At 38.0% G+C, this 21,032-nt stretch overlaps 1 protein-coding gene across 1 annotated transcript; it reads right to left on the bottom strand.

Moving 5' to 3' along the window:
- Window positions 1–10,344: 10,344 nt before the first annotated feature.
- LOC109220321 (LOB domain-containing protein 24-like) lies at window positions 10,345–12,532 on the bottom strand. The gene is made up of 2 exons (XM_019384782.1): window positions 12,385–12,532; window positions 10,345–10,568 (listed from the first exon to the last, which is right to left on the bottom strand). The coding sequence occupies exons 1-2, from the start codon at window positions 12,530–12,532 to the stop codon at window positions 10,345–10,347; spliced, it is 372 nt and encodes a 123-aa protein (XP_019240327.1).
- Between the last annotated feature and the right edge of the window lie 8,500 nt (window positions 12,533–21,032).

Genomic DNA, 21,032 nt, shown 5'->3' with positions numbered 1-21,032 from the left:
ACCAATGTTCCAACAATTAGCTTTGCAATATGGATCTCAACTTGAGTCAATACTCAACAATGATCAATTACCAAGAGAATATCACAAGTCTTGTCCAACATGAATAATCGTCAATTCAAGCATGAATAGTACATGATAAGGATCACGGAAAAACCAAGAAGCACAATAAGCTTAACAAAACAACAAGACATAATAAGCACGTGATAACTATACCGGTAACCACAACAATTGGACATGTAACATATTTGCACGAAGTCATAAAGGAGCTCACAATCAAGAAGTATCAAAACAATAAGGAAGGCAATCACTTCAATCAAGGCAAATAAGGGTCAAGAAACACGTAAGAATTAGAGAAAAGCTAACAACATCATATGGAGCATATAAAGGTAATTTAGGCAATTAGGAAACTCAATCATAATGGAACACTTTCCACATAATGAATATGAGGACCTAAGAACCCTAGAGGCAAATTTCCCACAAATAAGTCCGAGCACATACTCTTGACCTCGCGTGCACGGACTACAATTGGCATAGAAGACTCAAATCCAAAAGGGAAATTCCCCACACAAGGTTAGGCAAGATACTTACCTCAAAGACGACAAACCAATACTCTAAAATGCACTCTCGGGTGAAAAGACCTCCGGACGGCTCAAATCTAACCAAATTAACTTCAAAGTACAAATAAAACACATAAGAAACTATTCTGGATCATAAAGTCTTAATCTTTAACAAAATCCAAAAATCGGTTCAAAAGTCGACCCACGGTCCCGCACCTCGGAACCTGACAAATTTTAACAAAAACTGAATAACCATTCCAATACGAGTTTAACCATACAAAATTTATCAAATTCCGATGCCATTTGGTCCCTCAAATCATGATTTTTTCATTTTAGAAAAATCCTTCAAAAACCAACATTTCTCTTAACCCAAAACACAAATTAAATAAGTCTATAGCCTTCTATTTGCTTTGGTTTGTGGCATAAATATTGTGGAGGGTTTTGAGATAAATTGTGAAATACGTGTTCTTATTGTGTGATTGGTACTGATATGGTAGGATCGGGTTGCACACCGCAACAGGAGGAATAAGGGTAATATATTGAGGAGGAATAAGGTTGAATGTGATTGTTTGGTGGGATCGGGTTATACGCAACAGGAGTAATAAGGGTTGATTGGTGGGATCGGGTTGCACGCTGCAACAGGAGGAATAAGGGTGATATATTGAGGAGTAATAAGGGTGGATTGGTGAGATCAGGTTGCACGCCGCAACAGGAGTAATAAGAGTGAATGTTCATATTGTTATTGATGATACGGTGGGATCTAAATGCGTGCCGCATCATCTTGTTGTTTATGTATTCTTCCTCTACTGAGATTTTATTCTGTAGCGTTGTAACTCTCTTAAGGATTGGATATAGCTGAGTACAGGCAAGATAATTGAGTCCGTATTTATTTTGCTGCAAGTTACTGTTCCATTTCGTTCAGTACTTCCTGTTTGCTTTATAAACTGTATGCAGGTTATATTGTAAATGCCCCGCCGTAGCCTCGTCACTACCTCATCGAGGTTAGGCTCGGCACTTACCAGTACATGGGGTCGGTTGTACTGATAATGCACTCTGCACTTTCTATGCAAATTTTGGAGCTGGTAGTGGCTGATCGAGAGGTCAGTTGCAGATACTTCCTAGGAGACCCAAGGTAGTCCTGCTGGCGTCCGCAGGCCCTGGAGTTCCCTCATATGTTTATATTTTCCTGTTTTCCTTTCTTTTACAGATGTAATTTCTTTCAGACCAGTATTTGTAGTAAATCATAGTATATTTGTGGATTGTGACACCATGTCACAACCGGAATTTTCCACCGTCGGAACTGTGATAGCGCCTAACATTGTACTCGCTAGGCAAGCCAATGTTACAGAATATCTCATCTTTTTCCTTTATCTTTTAATAATTAAAACTTAACAAAAGTAAGTCAACAGAAATAAATGCCGAAGAACACAGTTTAAAAGATTATCTTTATATTAACAACGAAAACCGTAATAAATTCCACCCAGAACTGGTGTCACAACTCACAAACAGTCTACGAATACTACAAATAATGGTCTGAATAAAAAGTTTACATCTGTCTCGAAAGTAGATAAAACAGAAATGAAATAGGATAGAGGGGGACGGCAGGGCCTGCGGACGCCTGCAGAACTACCTTGGGTCTCCGGGAAGCAGTGATAGCAACCAACCTCACGATCAACCACTAGCTCCAAAATCTGCACAGAAAGTGCAGAGTGCAGTATCAGTACAACCGACCTCATGTCCTGGTAGTGCCGAGCCTAACCTCGATGAAGTAGTGACGAAGCTACGGCGGGGCATACAACATATACAACCTGCAACAATTTATACTAAACAGAAAGGAAATACAAAATGTAATAATGCAATTGGCATTAAATAAATTCGGAACCCAGTTGTTCTACTGGTATGCAACTATAACCATTCCTTAGAGGTGTTTCAACGTCACAGTAATGGACCTCTACAGAAATAAATACATAACAACAACTGATGCGGCGTGCATCTCGATCCCATCATATAAACAACAACATCAATATTACCCTTATTACTCCTTGTTGCGTGTGTGAAACCCGATCCCACCAGTCCACCCTTATTACTCCTCGATATATCACCTGTATTCCTCCTGTTGTAGCATACAACCCGATCCCACCTTTCCACCCTTATTACTCATAGTTGCAGCGTGCAACCCGATCGCAATATATATATATATATATATATATATATATATATATATATATATATCAGCACCAATCACAAAGGAATAAAGACAAGTGCTCCACAAGCTAACTCAAATCCTCTACATTACTTATACCTCTATCCGCACAATGGAATATCACTATGATTATGAAACTTCACTAATGAAACTACTCAGCGAGACCAACCAAGGTGCACCATAAGGCACCAACAAATCAATACTCCTTCCGTTCCAGTTTATGTGAACCTATTTCCTTTTTGGCCAGTTTAAAAAAGAATGAACCCTTTCTAAATTTGGAAACAATTTAACTTAAACTTACAATTCTACCCTTAATGAGAAGCTTTTATAACCACACAAATATTTTGGGCCCCTTTTTGACTTGTTTAGGACCACAAATTTCAAAAGTCTTCATTTTTTCTTAAACTTCGTGCCCAATCAAACAGATTCACATAAATTGAAACGGAGGGAGTATAAGACAACAGGGTAATAAAATGAAGCTACGGAACAAATAATACTTCAACGGGAACATCAACAGTTAACATGAAACAGTTAAATAATTCAATAATGAGAACAACAGTTACTATGAAGCAATTAGACATGGAAACATTTATGAGCAAGTAGCAACTAAGGCAGGAAAAGCAAGATATAGGGAAACAGGGAAAGGAAACAAGTTAAACAAGTAATTTGGCGATGCATAGGTACTCGTCACCACACCTATATGCCACACACATGATATCTCACATAGCAAGCAAGTCGGGGATCCCTAATCCATCAAGTCAAGGTTAGACCAAACACTTACCTCAAGCAAACGGGTATTTCAAAGCTCAATTACCACTTTACCTCTCGATTCCACCACCAATTCCCTCGTATTAGCCATAATTAACTTAATAACATCAATAAACGCTAAAGAAACCAATTCCAATGCATAATCAAAGATTTTCCAATATTTTTCTCAAAAAGTCAAAAATTGACCCCGGACCCGCTTGGTCAAAACTTGAAGTTCAGACCAAAACTCGATTACCCATTCACCCCCGAGACCGAATATACAATTGGTTTCGAAATCTGACCTCAAATTCAGGTCCAAATCCCCAAATTTTGAAATTCCTAAATTCTACCCAATAACACCCAATTTCCCATGAAAAACCCCAGATTTTGAGATGAAAACATGCAAAAAGATGAAATAGATTGAAAGAATGAGTTAGAAATCACTTACCTATAATTTGCAGAAGTTTGGGTCTTTGGAAAATCGCCTATGGGGGTTTAAGGTTCGAGAGAATTGAAAAATGGGTGAAAATCCTGTCTAAGTTATGTTTCACACATTTGTAGGTATCGCATTTGCAATCACAGGTTCGCAAATGCGAACTTGCAAATGCGACCAAGGCTTCGCAAATGCGAACATTTGTTCGCAAATGCGGTCACTATGCAAGTCGCAATTGCGACGATGAACTTCGCAAATGCAAAAGTCCCCACCAAGCCTAGTCATCGCAAATGCGATGTCACGACCCTAAACCCGGACCCGGTCGTGATGGCGCCTCTCGTGAAGACAAGGCCAGCCGACACATTCCCATTTCAATATTAAGCAATAAAATAATAAGTATTAAGTCTTAAACATGATAAAATCTCAAAAATAAGCAGTTTACAGTATAATTTACGAAAAACAAACCCAACACAGCCCGATACCGGGGTGTCACTAGTCATGAGCATCTAATAAGGTCTGAATACAACAAGAGTCTAAAATGTACAAAATACGGTCTAACGAAATCGAGAGGGAGAAAAGCAGTACTGCGAACGTCGAGCAGCTACCTTGCTAAACTCCGATGACTCTACCTCTGAGCAACCAATACCCGCTACCGGGTTCAGAAATACCTGAATCTGCACACAAGGTGCAGGGAGTAAAGTGAGTACTTCCAACTCAGTGAGTAATAAAAATAAATGAAGACTGAGTGATAGGAAATCACGAAGAGTACATCAACATGCTGTATAGAAGCAGTACAAAACCAGTAAGAAAGCAATGAAGCTATGAAATCTCTTAAGCACCTTAGTCCACTTTAAACTTCTTCAAAAATGGCTTTTCAACAGTTAAGCAATTAAATGCAAGCAATTAGAACAGATAAGAATAGAAGATCCGCCCCTTGGGCACAATTACACAATTAAACAAGTACATGACAGGTAAATAAGAAAGATAAGTACATAAAGGTTCGCCCCTCGGGCACAATATCAACAAATCCGAGCTTCCCAACTCAAAATATGACTGAATGAACAAACCCCAATTTTATATATTTTTCTACCAGTTATTCTGCCTCGTTTCTCGTTCCAAACAATTCTGAAACTCGTATTTTATTCCTCCAATGGATTCCTTGTGAAATTCTAGTCAAGTTAGGCTTTTGAATCACTCAATTTCACCTTATAATGAATAAAATATGTAGGTTTTAATATTTGCAATAGTGCAGATTTTTAGATACGCCGTCAGTGGCAATTTCGTAATTAAGCTGAAAAAAAATCTGGCAACCTAATTCTTAGTAAAATGATCATAAAATCCTCATACGATGTCCAAATTCGACGATTCATTTTGCTACGGATCCGTAATTGCGATACGGATCTAATGCTTCAATCAAAAAAGAAATCGGAGCTCATTTGTTCAATATGATATCATTTATACTTGAAGAAACGGTGTCGAAACATAAGAAAAATGAGCGCAACACAACCCAAACTTATCCGAAACTCACCCGAGGCCCTCGGGATCTCAACCAAACATGCCAACATTTCCCATAACATCATTCAAACTTGTTCCAACCTTCGGAACACTCAAAACAACATCAAAATACCAAATTTGCATCGGATTCAAGCCTAAGAATTCCAAAATCATCTAACTTACGCTTTTGATAAAAAAAAAACAACCAAATCACGTCTGAATGACCTGAAATTTTGCACACACATCCCAAATGGCACAACGAAACTACTGCAACTTCCGTAATCCTATTCCGACCACTATGTCAAAATCTCACCTATCAACTGGAGAATGCCAAAAATCTAATTTCACCAATTCAAGCCTAAATCTACTACAGACCTCTGAATTACATTCAGATCACGCTCCTAAGTCCCAAATCACCTAACGGAGCTAACCAAATCATAAAAACCTAAATCCGTGATCAAATACTAAAAAGTCAAGATTGAGTCAAACCTTTCAAATTTAAAGCTTCCAGTTGAGAATCATCCTTCCATGTCTATTCCGATTAACTTGAAAACCAAAACCGACGACTTATATAAGTCACAATGCATAATACGGGGCTAGTCATGCCTGAGAACTAGCGAGTAAAGTGCATAAGCTCAAAACGACCGGTCGGGTCGTTACATCCTCCCCCACTTAAACATACGTTCGTCCTCGAACGTGCCTACCGTGGTTCCAAAAGCCAACCAATCGCTGAATAACCTTACCAACACATACTCGGGGGGTGATCCCACGTCACCCTATCTCATATATGTCCGATAACACAATGTAACTGAAATTTCACAATCCAACGTAGCCCATAAACCTTAGAACCACATTTCCACTCCTGAAATCATCCGCAAGATCAAAATCTCACGTACATACTCTGAATAAGCCCGAATCAACTGTAATAACCCATACCTGCAACCTCAGGTGCAATTACATGATATACCACATAACTCAGACACCGGTAGCGATAACTTCTAATCAAAGCAGCTGCACATAACAACCGAATATCGATAGGAATCCTCTTATCAACTAAAGTCTCATTCCAACACTTCCATGTACTGCCAATGATAAATGAAACACGCAGTAAACCATAACCCTTTCTCACATCAACCATTCATGAAGCCACTTCTCTTTTAGCAAAGACCATAGCAAATTTCTGAGCCAACCTCGATATTATCCTTCCAACATGCTGAAATCGAATCAGTTTGTACTCATTTCAGATCCCGACGATCTCATCTAATCCAACACCACTACTCTGGTGACATGACACATCAATACAATCTAAAGCCACAACTCGTGATCTGTGCACCAATAAACAACAATCTGAATGTACTCCAATCATGAAGACGACTCGAACAAAAGGGTCGTACCACCAACTCACCAGTACCACCACAACAAAATGCTGAGAACCCATCACACGTCATAGAAATAGAATACGCAAATCTAACCCGAAGAGTCATACCTCCACATAACTTCTCTGCAATGCGCGACCCTATCCAAACACTTGTACACATGAAACACCTCGAGTCACTATGCTCGAAATCAACAACCACGCGCAATTTCATGTCTGGAACCAAAGCAAATCATCATACCCACGGTGAAGCAAATAACATACACCACACAAACCCGAAAGGACATAACCGATACGCTATTCACCGAGCAACACCCAGCAAATTCCTAAAGTCTCAAAACACTCTTTAGCCTATCCAAAACTCACCCGAGCCCTCGGGACTCCAAACCAAACATGCACACAAGTCTTAAAACATCATACAACTCGCGCGATCAAGTCGCCAAAATAACATCTAGAACTATGAATTCAGCACCAAAACTCATGAAATTTTTCAAAATAGTTCAAACTTCCTATTTCAACCAATGGTCCGAATCATGTCAAATTACTTCCGTTTATCACCAAATTTCACCGATAAGGCTTAAATATTATAACGGACCTGTACAGGACTCCGGAAGGGCCTGATACCAACAATATCAAACATTATTCAACTTTCAAAAACCATAATATTTTTTAGTTAACAATTTTCTTCAAAAATTTATTTCTCGGGCTAGGGACCTCGGAATTCGATTCCGGACATAAGCCCAAGTCCCATATTTTACTACGGACCCTACGGGACTGTCAAATCATGGGTCCGGGTCCGTTTACCAAAAATATTTACCGAAGTCAACTAAAATCATCTTTTTAGGCCAAAAATTATTATTTCTTAAAATTTTCACACAAAAGCTTTCTGGGATCGCGCTCGGACTGTGTACGCAAATCGAGAAGAGGTAAAAAGGAGGTTTTCGAGGCCTCAGAATACAGAAACAGATTCTAAAACAAAAGATGACCTTTTGGGTCATAACACACCAGTTTCTAGGTGGTAACAGCTTCGGTATTGTTAATAGCATATAGATAACCGGTTTATTATGTACTTCTGCATTTATTTCTGTTGATTTAGCGTTGTTAATTTTAACTATAAAAATATAAAGGAAAAAGGTGAGTATAACTCTAACCTTGGCTTGCCTAGCGGGTGTGATGTTAGGCGCCATCACGGTCCCGACGGTGGGAAATCCGGGTCGTGATAGAGAATTCCTAATTTCCCAAACTTGAGGAACCCCCAATTTTATGTTTTACAAATGTAAACATTTTACCCATTAGTTATCCATTGGTTATCCATTTTCTAAGTGGATAATATGGTTTTTATCCATATTTGACCTATTTCTAAAAGGAAAAATTTCACATAAGATCAACTAGGCGCCCTACTTTTTAATTTAAATAGCCCTTATTTCAATTTATAACCAATTAGCCCAAAAATAATAGGCTAAGATTCAATATCCAACTCCAATAGGTTCTCAAAATTACTATTTAATTTTTAAAAAAGATTGTTCAAGATTTTAAGTTAATTTTCAAATCAGTAACTGTGACTCAAATATTAGTTAAACAAACCAAATCCATTTGGATGGTGAAAATTGGATTTTTAACAAGCTTAAATATGTGAGTTTAAATTTCAATTATTTTTGTAAGAAATTTGGAGTGGGTGTTATTTAGACTTGTTAGAAATAGTATAAAGAGGTTATATATAAAATTTGAAGTCATTTAATGGAGATTTGAACTGGTTTTGAACAAGAATTGCAACTGAAAATCGTGAAAGAAGTTCGTCTACAGACGCTTGTATAAAGGTGTATAAAAGTGTATAATAGTGTTTAAACACTCATATAAACTATTATACAAGATTATACATAATTATACAAAAAAACTGACTTCGTCTTCTTCCTTGTGTCTTTGCTGAAATTTAACTCAAATCTTGCTCAAAATCTACTCCAAATCACTTCAAATTTAAATTTTGAACTCCTTTTGATATTTTCAATCAATTGGAACAACACTCAATCCAAACAACTAACAAACTCAAAAAGTCCTATTTTAGAAAGCAAAGCTTTGAATGGCCTTCAATGGTGGACTTTTATTCTTCCATTTTTTTACATTGCAACCAGGTGACATAGGGAAAATAGCAGTAATGGCGGACGACCCCTTGAAGCATATGTAAAAGATGTGATAAAAATAGAGAGATTAAAAGTATTGGTTGTGAGAATACAAATTTAACTCCATAACTTCTAGAAGTAATGGTTGTAAGAACACAAATTTAAATTTGCAAGAGCTAGTGTTTTCAAAATATGTATGATATAGGCAGGTCGGTTAAAACTTACAAACATGGGCCATTTTTTGTTATGGTGTAAAGTATATTTCCTTGTAATTCTTTCTTTTTAAAAAGTTCATTAATTAATCTATTTTTTAATAGATAATATGGGTTGATAATTATTTTCTTTTAACCATTTTGTCACTACTACCGGTCAATAATAACGATAGAAGCAATTCATTTAAAGACTACAACATAATAATAGGTAGAAAAACACGAATTTCAAACGAGAAACTATTTATGTGTGTCTGCAAATCATAATATATGAATGCATAACAAATGGTTATAATAATGTTAATAACCTAGGATTTACTTTAAGAGCTTTTTGTCTTAATTGGTTATTTTTATTAGTCATGTATTGCATAATATGCATAGATTTTTATTTCACATGTCATTCTATATAAAATAATATACAGATTCTCGCATTATCTAGCACCTATTAGTAATACGGAATTTGATAAAACAAACAAATATTTTATTAAGTTATGTGATATTTTTTTTGTCCAACTACCCAGACTCTGATTTCATCTGATATAACATAAAATATGAACTTTCTTCGAACAAGGAAAGAAAGACAAATAAACATAAATAAGATGAAAATAAAGGTAAGCACTTTAGAAATTCATCTGTCTGTTGTCACACACTAACTTTTTGACTTGTGTTGACCGATAGTCTTTCTTTAAGTAATTTGACTCCTTTTTTCTTTTACTTTTTGACGGGAAGTTGCACTCACACTCCTTTTATTCTAAACACACTTCCTTTGATACTATTTTGATTTATTTTTTTGTACTTCTTTTAAGTTTAGAACGTCCGAATTTCCATAGATTTCAAGAGTTCAAACTTCATTTTAACTAACTGAATTATTATGATGTGGTGTTTTCTAGTTGCACACTAAATTTGTTTAGGGGCAAATTATGTCTTAAAGAGAAAGGAATTGTAACTCGCCTAGAAGTTGAAAGTTCGAAAATTCTATCAGCATTTACATATCTAAATGGTAATTAGCTAATTTTATTAACAAAATTCAATCACAATCTTTTGAAATTCAAAACTCCGATTCGTACTCGTCAAAGAACCTTCTTTATATATTTCGAAAAAAGGAAGGAAAAAAACTTATAATTCAAATTTATTTAGTAAAACAAATGGATTGAAGAATCAAATTTATGATGAAAGTGATCAATTAGAAACTCCATTTTGGTCTAAAAATTAGAGTACTTGTTGCTGTAACTCTCCTTGAACTTGTGCTTGTGCTTTGAGCAAGTCAATTTCAGCTTGTACTTTAGCCAATTGACATTGTACATGGTAGATTTCATCATGTAAAAGTGTAACGATACCAACACAACCATAAACTGGATCCTTAATTCTGCAATATGCCTCTATGTACAATGAGTCTGCTACATCTTCTCGTTGATGCTCTTGTACTTGCTGAAATTTTACACAGAAGAATAAATTATTTTCTATGACATTCTTTGACATATAATTTACATATTTAAAAACTATAATCTTTGACATATAATTTACATATTTATAGTTCAGCCACCACTTTTTGTAATTGATTCTTTTAAAGAAGTATGAAAGTAGTACTCAAACTTTTGAAAGATGAATAAATAATGAGGAGTAATAAGTTAAATGGTACTTCTTTTTATAGTTATTAATTCGGTGTTACTTAATGGTACTTAAGAGAAGAAGCATTGATGCTCCTGTCACGAGGTGTGAGAGGTTGGCTATGGAGAGTTTGAGAAGAGGTCGAGGTAGGCCTAAGAAGTACTGGGGAGAGGATTAGACAAGACATGACGCTGCTTCAGCTCACTGAGGACATGACCCTTGATAGGAGGGTATGGAGGTCGAGGATTAAGGTAAAAGGTTAGTAGGTAGTTTATAGTTGTTCACCGATAGTCTTAGTAGCATGCATGTCCCTTCATATTCTTAGATTTCTATTACGTTATGTGGTTGTGTTTCCTCAGGTATTGTATTGCCTGCTCCTATTATTTGGTACTACTTATCTTTTATCTCACCCCTACTCTTTTCTCTTCCTTCTCTCTTCCTTCCTTGCTTTCCTCTTCTTCTTTTTGTCCTTCGTGAGCCGAGGGTCTATTGGAAACAGCCTCTCTACCTGCATTAGGTAGGGGTAAGGTCTGCGTACAGCCTATCCTCCCCAGACCCCACCTGTTGGGATCAAACTGAGTTTGTTGTTGTTGTTGTTGTACTGATGAAGGAGTAATATTTAAATTACAGTGTTAATAAAATTTATTGAGTATTTACTTTTAAAGAGGTAAAATATGCAGTTTGATAATATTTTTTAGGAAATTATAATTTTTAATTGTTTGAAAGTTAAGAGGTTATAGTTAATTTATATTTTATAGTAACTTTAACAATATTGTATTCTTTATACTTTTAGAATATGCTAAATATTTTATTTTATATGAGTTTCTTTAATCTTTTTAGTTTTTTTGTACTTTTAATGTATCGTTTGTATTTTTACTGTGTTATAATGCTATATTATTAATTCAAAAATTTTAAAAACTAAATATCCGTGGGGATTAATTACGCTCCGTGTCTCGAGGCTTTCGCCTCGCTCCGTATTAAGAAAAACACCCCACTTCACGCTTCTGCCTTTTAAAACAGGGAAACTTACACAAATGTCCCAAATAAATCTCAACTTACCAACCTCTAGCCATTAGTCATAGACTTACCAAAACTAGCCAACAAAAATTGAAAAACCAAATAATAGGGTTCTTTCTCTCAAAGAATCACATGCAAAAATCACCTTCCATATTTTTAAGCGTGATTAGCAACATTAGATACAAGACGGAAAGGAAATTTCATGGACGGAGTNNTTCCCCCCCTCCCCCCCCCCCTTTTTCTTTTCTCTTCCTTCCTTACTTTCCACTTCTTCTTCTTGTCCTTCCTGAGCCGAGGGTCTATTGGAAACAACCTCACTACCTGCACTAGGTAGGGGTAAGGTCTGCGTACGGACTACCCTCCCCAGACCCCACCTGTTGGGATCAAACTGGGTTTGTTGTTGTTCTGTTGTTGTTATCATTTGAAGGAGCTAGGGATAAAGATCTTCTTTTTTAAAAGAGTAACCAGATAATATCATGTGTGTACAAATATATTTAAACATATTTGAAGCAAGAAAATAAACTAGATTCTTGTAGGAGTAATATATATATATATACATATATATATATATATATATATATATATATATATATATATATATATATATATATATATATTCCTGGAGCATCTTTCCAACATTGCTAGCACCATAGATTCTATGAACATAAGAAAATCTTTGAGGATTATTTGGAGGAAAATATGGCAAAAATATACAATTGGAAGGGCATCTTCTTCTTAATTGCTTGCAAGCTGCACAACGTGAGGAAGTCATTTTCTTTTCAAATATTTATTTTATATTGGAAAGAGAGGAAAATTCGCCACCACAAGGTACAAAGATTTTGTGAATATTTTGCTAATGAAGAAGAAAATCTAAGCAAAGATCTTAGATGCATTATACTTCAATTAAGATTCAAGATAGTGTATTTAAACAAAAGAAAAAAACTATTAACGGCTATGCTTCTTTTTGAAAATTTGTATTGTAAGGAAGGTTACCAGTACTTCAAATCAGCCATTCAGTGATTGAGCTATACTTGGAAATAATGAAATTAAAAAATTTCTAACTATTTTTAAGGTTTTTTCTCTCTTCTTGTAAAGAATTTGTTTTGATAAAGTTCAAAGGAATGTAACATCTCATTTCGATGAATATAGTAAATGAATCAACATTAAGGGTGTGTTTGGTGGGAAGGGAAATTATTTTTCATGGAAAATATTTTTTTCGAAAATGAATGGTTTTATCATTTATTTTTCTATTGTTTGGATGTTGGTGAGGGAAAAATTTTTTCCGAAAAATATTTTCTAGTGTTTGGTTAGAGAGTCTAAAATATTTTTAGGAAAATAATTTTTTATGCTACTCTCCTCAACTCATCTTCCCCAAAATCCTCATGTTTCACGCACTCCCACGGATTCTATTTTCTTGAAGAATTTATTCACACAAACTTAAAGGAATTAACGTGCTACTTTATTTTTTCATACAAGAACGATATTGAAATTTGAGCTCGACCAAAAGAAAATAATTTTTTTTTGTTGAAAAAGAAAGTACCATTTTTACAACATGAAAAGAAAGTATTCGTTTTTTTTGAAATAAAAGAAAATACTTTTTCTACATCATGAAAAGAAAGTACTCGTTTTATTCGAAAAAAATACTTCCTCTATTTTAGGGAAAAAAATACTTAATTTGTTGAAATGAAAGAAAATATTTTTTCTACATCATGAAAAGAAAATACTCGTTTTGTTAAAATGAAAGAAAATACTTTTTCTACATCATGAAAATAATATGCTCATTTTGTTGAAATGAAAAAAAAAACTCTATTTACAACACGAAAATAAAAGTACTCTTAATAATATTTATATTTAGGGTGGGTGATGGGTGAGGTGTGGTGGGGGTAGGGGTAGGGGTGGTTTGGGGATGGGATGGATGGGGTGGGTGGGGGTGCGGTGGTGGGGGTAGGTGGGGATGGGGAATATGGTTGAGAGAAGGTTGAAAAAGAGTTTTGGAAAATATTTTCCCTTCTTTTGATAGAAAAAACATTTAAGCCAATCAAAGAAAAATTTAAAAATATTTTCCTTCGTACCAAATTCACCCTAAGAACTGATTGGATTCAATTTAACATGATCTCGAACTTTTATTGAGAGTTAAAAGATAGGATGTAAGAAGGGCATTTTAGACAATGCACACTCACATATGTGACTTACATGTGAGATTAGTTAAGTTGTTCGAAGATAGTTAAATACTGTATTTGGAATGTACAGATGATAACAAAAAATCAGAAATCAATTTCTTTTATTCTTCATCCCTTCTTCATTCTTTGAATTCTCTAGATACTAGGGTTTAATTGTTCATGCAAGCCTAGATTCTATCATGGTATCAGAGCGGGTTGATGTAAATCCGTAAGATCTGAACATCGAACACCGTTAGAAGCTTCAATTTGATCGGCCATGGGAGAAACAACGAGTCTTCAAATTGATCACAATCATCCTTTATTTTTAGCATCTACAGACACACCTGGAGTTGCATTGCACGATATCAAGCTTACCGGACCTGAAAATTATGCTTTAAGGAGCAGATCGATGTGGATGGCACTTTTGGTGAAGAACAAGCTAGGTTTCATTGAAGGAACCTTGTCACGACCCGGATTTCCCACCATCGGGATCGTGATGGCGCCTACTCGTGGTAGCTAGGCAAGCCAACTTATTTACCTTTTTATCACTAAATAATTAATTTAACAATTTATAACATCAATATAGAACATGAAATTTACTAAGAATAATAGCGGAAGTCTGATTTACTAATCTGAATCAAACGCGGAACAGTTAATAAAAGCCTCTACCCAAGATTTGGTGTCACATCACTCACGAACCACTAAGAATATACTAAATACAAAGGTCTGAAAGAAACATAGGAGCTGTCTGCCTCGAGACAAGGAGGCAACAGTCTAAAAGAGAGCATAAAGAAGAGACGCCGGGCCTGCGGACGCCTGCAAGCTACCTCGGGTCTCTCTGGACTGAAGGTGCGCCCCCGTGCTAATGCTGCAGCTGCTGCTCAATACTTGGACCTGTGCAAAAATGCACAGAGTGTAGCATCAGCACAACCGACCCCATGTGCTGGTAAGTGTCTAGCCTAACCCCGGCGAAGTAGTGACGAGGCTAGACTGGACACCACATAAACCTGTGGGGTTATAAATATACAACGGAAACAAGATACCAAACAACTAGAAATATGGGAGGGGGAAACATGTTGTGGGGAGATAACAACAGTAACAGTAAATCCGAAGTAATCAATCTAGGTGCAACTTACAATTTAAAGCGAACAAGAAACTAATACCGACACTAATCACATTTGCATCAATAACTGTTGCGGCGTGCAACCCGATCCACAATTATAACTGTTGCGGCGTGCAACCCGATCCACATATAACATTGTTGCGGCGTGCAACCCGATCCACAATTATAACTGTTGCGGCGTGCAACCCGATCCACATATAACATTGTTGCGGCGTGCAACCCAATCCATAATGTATACCTCTCAACCTTGCCCAAGCAACAGTCACAAATAAAGGGCAAGGGAGTAAACAAGTATTTGGAAAGAAATCCCAACAAGGGTACACAAACAACCAATGACAACCATGCAAGAGTAAATCGTTATTTCTCTTTTTCTCTCATTTTTATATCCTAACTCTCCTTAGCACTCGTGTCAAGCTCTAAGGCATTTCTCATTTCACATGCTCTCACCATTTGTATTTCATACCGAGCCAACGCTCCACGAAGTTCTACAATCACAATATCATTCCCAATATGTTTACCACGTATAGAAGCCATCAATGACATGGAAGGCATAACAATATCCAAACAACTCACATATAAGGACTCACGGTCATGCTAGACCCCAATGTATAGGGACTCGTCACCATGCCTATACACCGTACTCGATCATTTAGCAATTAGCAAACAAGACTCGACTCCTATCACTCTATTCCTTATTAGGGTTAAACCAAACACTTACCTAACTTCCACGGCCAATACAATCCTACAACCACTTTCCCTCTCGAATTCGGTCCACCACTCGACCCAATCTATGCAATAAGGACTTCAGGATATAATATGTGCTAAACAAATCAAACCCATAATGACTAATTATAACTTTTTCATCATTTACCCCAAAGGTCAAAAATGCCATAAAATCGAACCCCGACGCGCCCAACACATATTCGGATTCCTCAAAAGCAGCGTTAAACAAAAACCAACGAGAGTTGTTCCAGAATCATAACCCAGAATATGCTCACACTGTACTTATCCGTACAATACAAGCGAATAAAAGCAAGTAACAGAAGACACATACATCAATCACATAAATTGATCTCACTACCCATGAACTCGAATATGTAAGTTATTTTGGAATCGGGATACGGACCCCGAATTGAGGTCCACAAACCCCCAATTTAGAAAACCTAGGTTCTCCTAAATTCCCAATTTCCGCCGTTAAAAATCTTTGTTTTGAAGTTTTGAAATTATGTTTAAGGATGTTTTAAGGAGTAAAGAAATCAGTTAGAAAACACTTACCATCTTTTTGAGGAGTGGAATCGTTTTGGGAAAATCGCCTCTTCTGTTTTTGGGTTTTGAAAAAGTGAAAAATGACTGAAAATCCGACTTTATATACTGTGCTGAAGACTGGGCGGACGCCACAAAAATGCACACGTGGCCCGCGCGAGGAAGGGAAGAAAATACTCTCTGAACCTAACCCAGCCGCGTACCGACTGATTTGGTGCGGGCCGCGCTGGTGGATGGACCCCAAAGACCCCGCTCTCTGAATCTCCCACGCGGACCGCACTGATTTGGTGGCGCGGCCGCGCTGGTTGTCCTAGACTTTACTGCCCCTCTGAACCTAGCCACGCGGACCGCGCGCAAGACGACCGCGGCCGCGTGGGCCTGCACACCTGAACCTTCCAATCAACTGATATTTCTAGCCTAAGATCCCGGTGCACCCTACTCAAAACTCACCCGAGCTCGGGGCTCAAACCGAACATACACATACGCTCAAAACATCCTACGGACTCATCCGTGCGATCAATCGCACCAAACAACATCTATCCACAAATTAGGCCTCAAGACCCGGATTTCCTTCAATTTACATAAAATATCAAGTTTATTGCTTCCAGCTCAAAACAACGTCAAAATGACGTCCCAATCTTAACCAATTCTTCACAGCAAATTTCATCGAGCGATAAACTCATATTTAATACTCGTGGCCGGGCCGTATAATACCGGTAACCAAATCGGATTACAGAACAAAGCATGCACACACATGCACAAGATCATGCTAGAACACAATATCATATTAACATGATCTTTATCTCATATCTATTAGCTTATCTCAAGTATTATAATAATCAAAGATAAACATATAAATATTACAACAAAAGAAATCTTGATTAAGCTGGACTGTACAGGAGGCCTAATCAGTGACCAATATGAAATTGCACAGTATTCAACACAGGAGTAACACACGACTCTAACAATCCATATATCCACCAACTGCTGTTGTATATTTTCTTATGGAAAATTCAACAAAGAATTCTACTTCCATACCCAACATAGCTACCTGAGGTCTGATACGCCTGATACACTGATAAAGTATCCATCGAGTTTCCTGAGGATTCAGCATCGATGCCAATATAAAAACGTTGACACCGCAACATTAGAAGACTAGCCATCCAAGGCAACTTAAATCAATTAAAAATCAGAATTTATTATTTTTCTCACAAATTCCATATTTTAAACTTTTCCGGCTACGCCCCGGACTGCGCAACACAACCTGAGGCAACCCAAATGAGGTTTCCAGCGCCTCAGAAGTACAGAGGAGTAGGATATTAAAAGAAAAATTCACAACAAGGTATGCTATACACAGACATTTTATAGTGCCCTGAAACCATAGCACAAACAACCTTGACTGTGATAGATTCGTTCCACAATTTCTCCCCATCACTCATCACACAAACACAACACGTACGTCGTAATATAAAACGGCTTACAATCATCACATTTAATCAGATACATAACAAAATCTTATAAATATGAAGGCAATAATATCCACGTCATCTCCGAACATACGTAATCGTTTCACAATGAACGGACAAAAGCATAGAAGTACCTGAAGTCGGAATTATATGAATAATGTAACGATCTAAATGAAGAAAAAAAACCTATCAAAGAGGAACAATCAATAAAGATATCCTACTCAAAAAACTATTATCTCACCTTTCAGACGAATATAAATATCCAGAAAAGTAATCTATCCCAACATAATATCCACAGACGATGAACACAAACAAGACTCGGCATAAAATAACCAGGCTCGTAGAATCAGCTATACAATATCGGGCAATAGTAATAATTCACCCTGTATACAACTACTTAGCGTCACATACATTATCTCACAGGATCGAAATAAACCGAAAGGATATTTACATTAAACACACATATAAGTCACCAGATAACCTCAATAGTTCTCACATCACAGAAACGCAGAGTCGTAGCACACTCCAATCCGACTACACTGACAAAAAGAACGCAGTCAGAACTACACAACATCAAGACTTAGAAAACAGTTTCTTTATAAACGACATAGAAGAGCAAAAAAATAAGCCTTATATGCAGAATCAGTTCATCCACTCAAACATTCCATAAAGTCGACAATCATACTCTTGAAACCTAGAGATCACGATAGCTAAGACGAAGTAAAATCACCAACCGAACCTTCCGAAGTACTCTATGCCTTCATTACCTATCAGTGAACTAAAATATAAACGTCTCCTTGACATCCCAAACACTGGAATCAAGCAACAAAGAATACGAAAAAACACAATATTAACCATATCAGATAAGAGAAATAACCACCATCACTATCTACGCCGTGATACTCCGAAGTAACCGCCAATATCTGACATAAAATATAGTAAGCTATAATATGCGACATCAACATGGAAAGAAATATCGCGGGCAACATGCGACAGACATATCACACATACTATGGATCAAACCTACGACATAATAAGAACATCAATAACTACCATCTCTACCAGAGACGGATCCATCAAACAAGTCTATAAGCCACCTTCTCCCACTCGCATCAACGAATTCAAACGGGCAATGTACTAGGGCTATAAGCTTGCCCTTCTTCCAAAATCTCAATCAGCCTTCCTAGGCGACACTCGGAGCAAATTAACGCCGCTCACCAACCATGAAAGTACATTTCGAACCTTACGGTCGGGCATAAACTTTCTGCCTAGACGGAGGCTGAACGAAGCCTCTCCTGAATGATCTTGACCTCTGTCCAAAGGCCTCTGAACCAAATCCGTACCTATCAAACCGAGCCTCCTCCCGGCTCGAACCATTCCAAACGGAGACGCAACATCGCCTACCATATAAGCCTATAAGGAGCATCTGGATGCTCGACTGGTAGTTGTTGTTTGTAAGCGAACTCCCGCCAAAAGCAAGAACCTGATCCAGAACCTCCAAAATCAATTAACACAAGCTCGGAGCATGTCCTCACTGATATAAAACAAGAATCTGAATAGTCCGGCTCGGACTGACGTCACCGTCTGGGGATGAAGATGCTATGCTCAAGTCTACCCCTTGTGCCACTCTCGCTGAACCCCGCTTCTCCAGAAGCGTGAGGTAAACTGCGTACCCCGAATCCGAAATGATAGACACGGGCAACACCATCGAACGGCGAACAATCTCAGCCGAATATACGATCTCAGCGCACCTCCTCAGAGAATAGGAACTGCCACGGAATGAAATGCAGCTGCACTTGGATCAGCCTATCACAATAACCATATCAGAAAGTCAAACTTCTTCCGGGTTCAACCGGAGTCCAGTAACAAGTCCATAGTATTCCCGCCTCCCATTTCCCCACTCGGAGAAGCTCAAATCCTTTGACGTAAACCACCAAAGCTCTGATGCCGTACTTAACTGCCTGACACTTCAAACAACGAGCCAAAATGCACGATATCCTTGCTTCATCTTACGGCCACCAATAATGCTGCGCTAGTCTGATACATCTTCGAGGCGCCACAGGGTGAACCATAGTACCATGGAGCTATGAGGCCCCGCTAAGAATCAACTCTCGAATCGATCGACGTGGCCACTGCAACTCGCCCCACTACAATCTCAACACATCAATCCGCTAAGGTAACCTGCTTGGCACCTCCTCGCTGCAACCGTTTTCTCTAAGGACACATAAATAGGGATCATCAAACTGCCGTTCACGGGATACGCTCCAATAACGAAGACGGAAACCGTGCAAGCTAACACACGACCTGGCTCAGAAACATCAGTCTCAATGAACTGATTGTCTAAAGCCTGAAACATCCAAGGCAAGCGGCCTCGTGACTGACCTGGAATACTAAGCAAGCTGCCATGCTGGCCGACTTCCTACTCACAGCGTCGGCCACCACATTGCCTTCCCCGGTGAATATAAATAGTGACATTCATAATCCTTCAACAACTACCAACCATCTCCTCTGTCTCAAATCACTCCTTCTGCTTGAACAAGTAACTGAAGACTCTTGTTAGTCGTGAACCCTCACCAATGTCACGCCATACAAAAGTGCCTTCAAATCTTCAAGGCGTGGAATCAGCCGCCAGCTCTAAATCATGCACTGGGTCGTTTTTCTCATGAAATCTTCAACACTTCCTCGAAGCTAGGCCTATAACTTTGCATCTGCATCAATCTGCACAGTCCAATACGGGAAGGCATCACAATAGACGGTATATAAGGTCCGGATCCTATGGGCAAGACCAACATCGGTGCCCGTATCAGGCTGTCTTGAGTTGCTGAAGCTCGCCTCAACACCTCTCGCAACCATTCTGAACTGGCACCTTCTGAGTCAACCTGGTCATCGGGGCTGCAATAGATGAAAACCCCTCCACAAACGACGGTAGTAGCCTGCCTAACCCCAAGAAACTCCCAGAATCTCCGTCGCCTGATGGCTGGTCAGGCCAGTCTTGTTTTACTGCCTTATCTTCTTCGGGTCCACCTTGAATCCCCTCAGCTGATACAACGTGAACCCAGAAATGCCTTACTTGCACTCAGCCAGAACTCACACTTGGAGAACTTGGCATATAAACTGACTAATCCCTCAGAGTCTGAAGAACGCACTCTAAGGGCTTGCTCGTGCTCCTCTGGCTGCGGGAAGTCACCAAAAATATCATCAATAAGAGACTATCAAGAACATGTCCAAATAATGGCTGAACACTCCGGTTCATCAACTCCA

Source organism: Nicotiana attenuata, unplaced genomic scaffold, assembly GCF_001879085.1.
Source record: "Nicotiana attenuata strain UT unplaced genomic scaffold, NIATTr2, whole genome shotgun sequence".
Taxonomy (NCBI): domain Eukaryota; kingdom Viridiplantae; phylum Streptophyta; class Magnoliopsida; order Solanales; family Solanaceae; genus Nicotiana; species Nicotiana attenuata.
This window is presented reverse-complemented; position numbering and strand designations above follow the sequence as displayed.

Coding starts and splice junctions, on each gene's coding strand:
- LOC109220321 (XM_019384782.1), bottom strand. CDS start 12,532: ATGACTTCCTCACGTTGTGCAGCTTGCAAGCAATTAAGAAGAAGATGC. Junction 10,569..12,384: donor TAGCAATGTTGGAAAGATGC/TCCAGGAATATA, acceptor TCTGTGTAAAAT/TTCAGCAAGTACAAGAGCAT.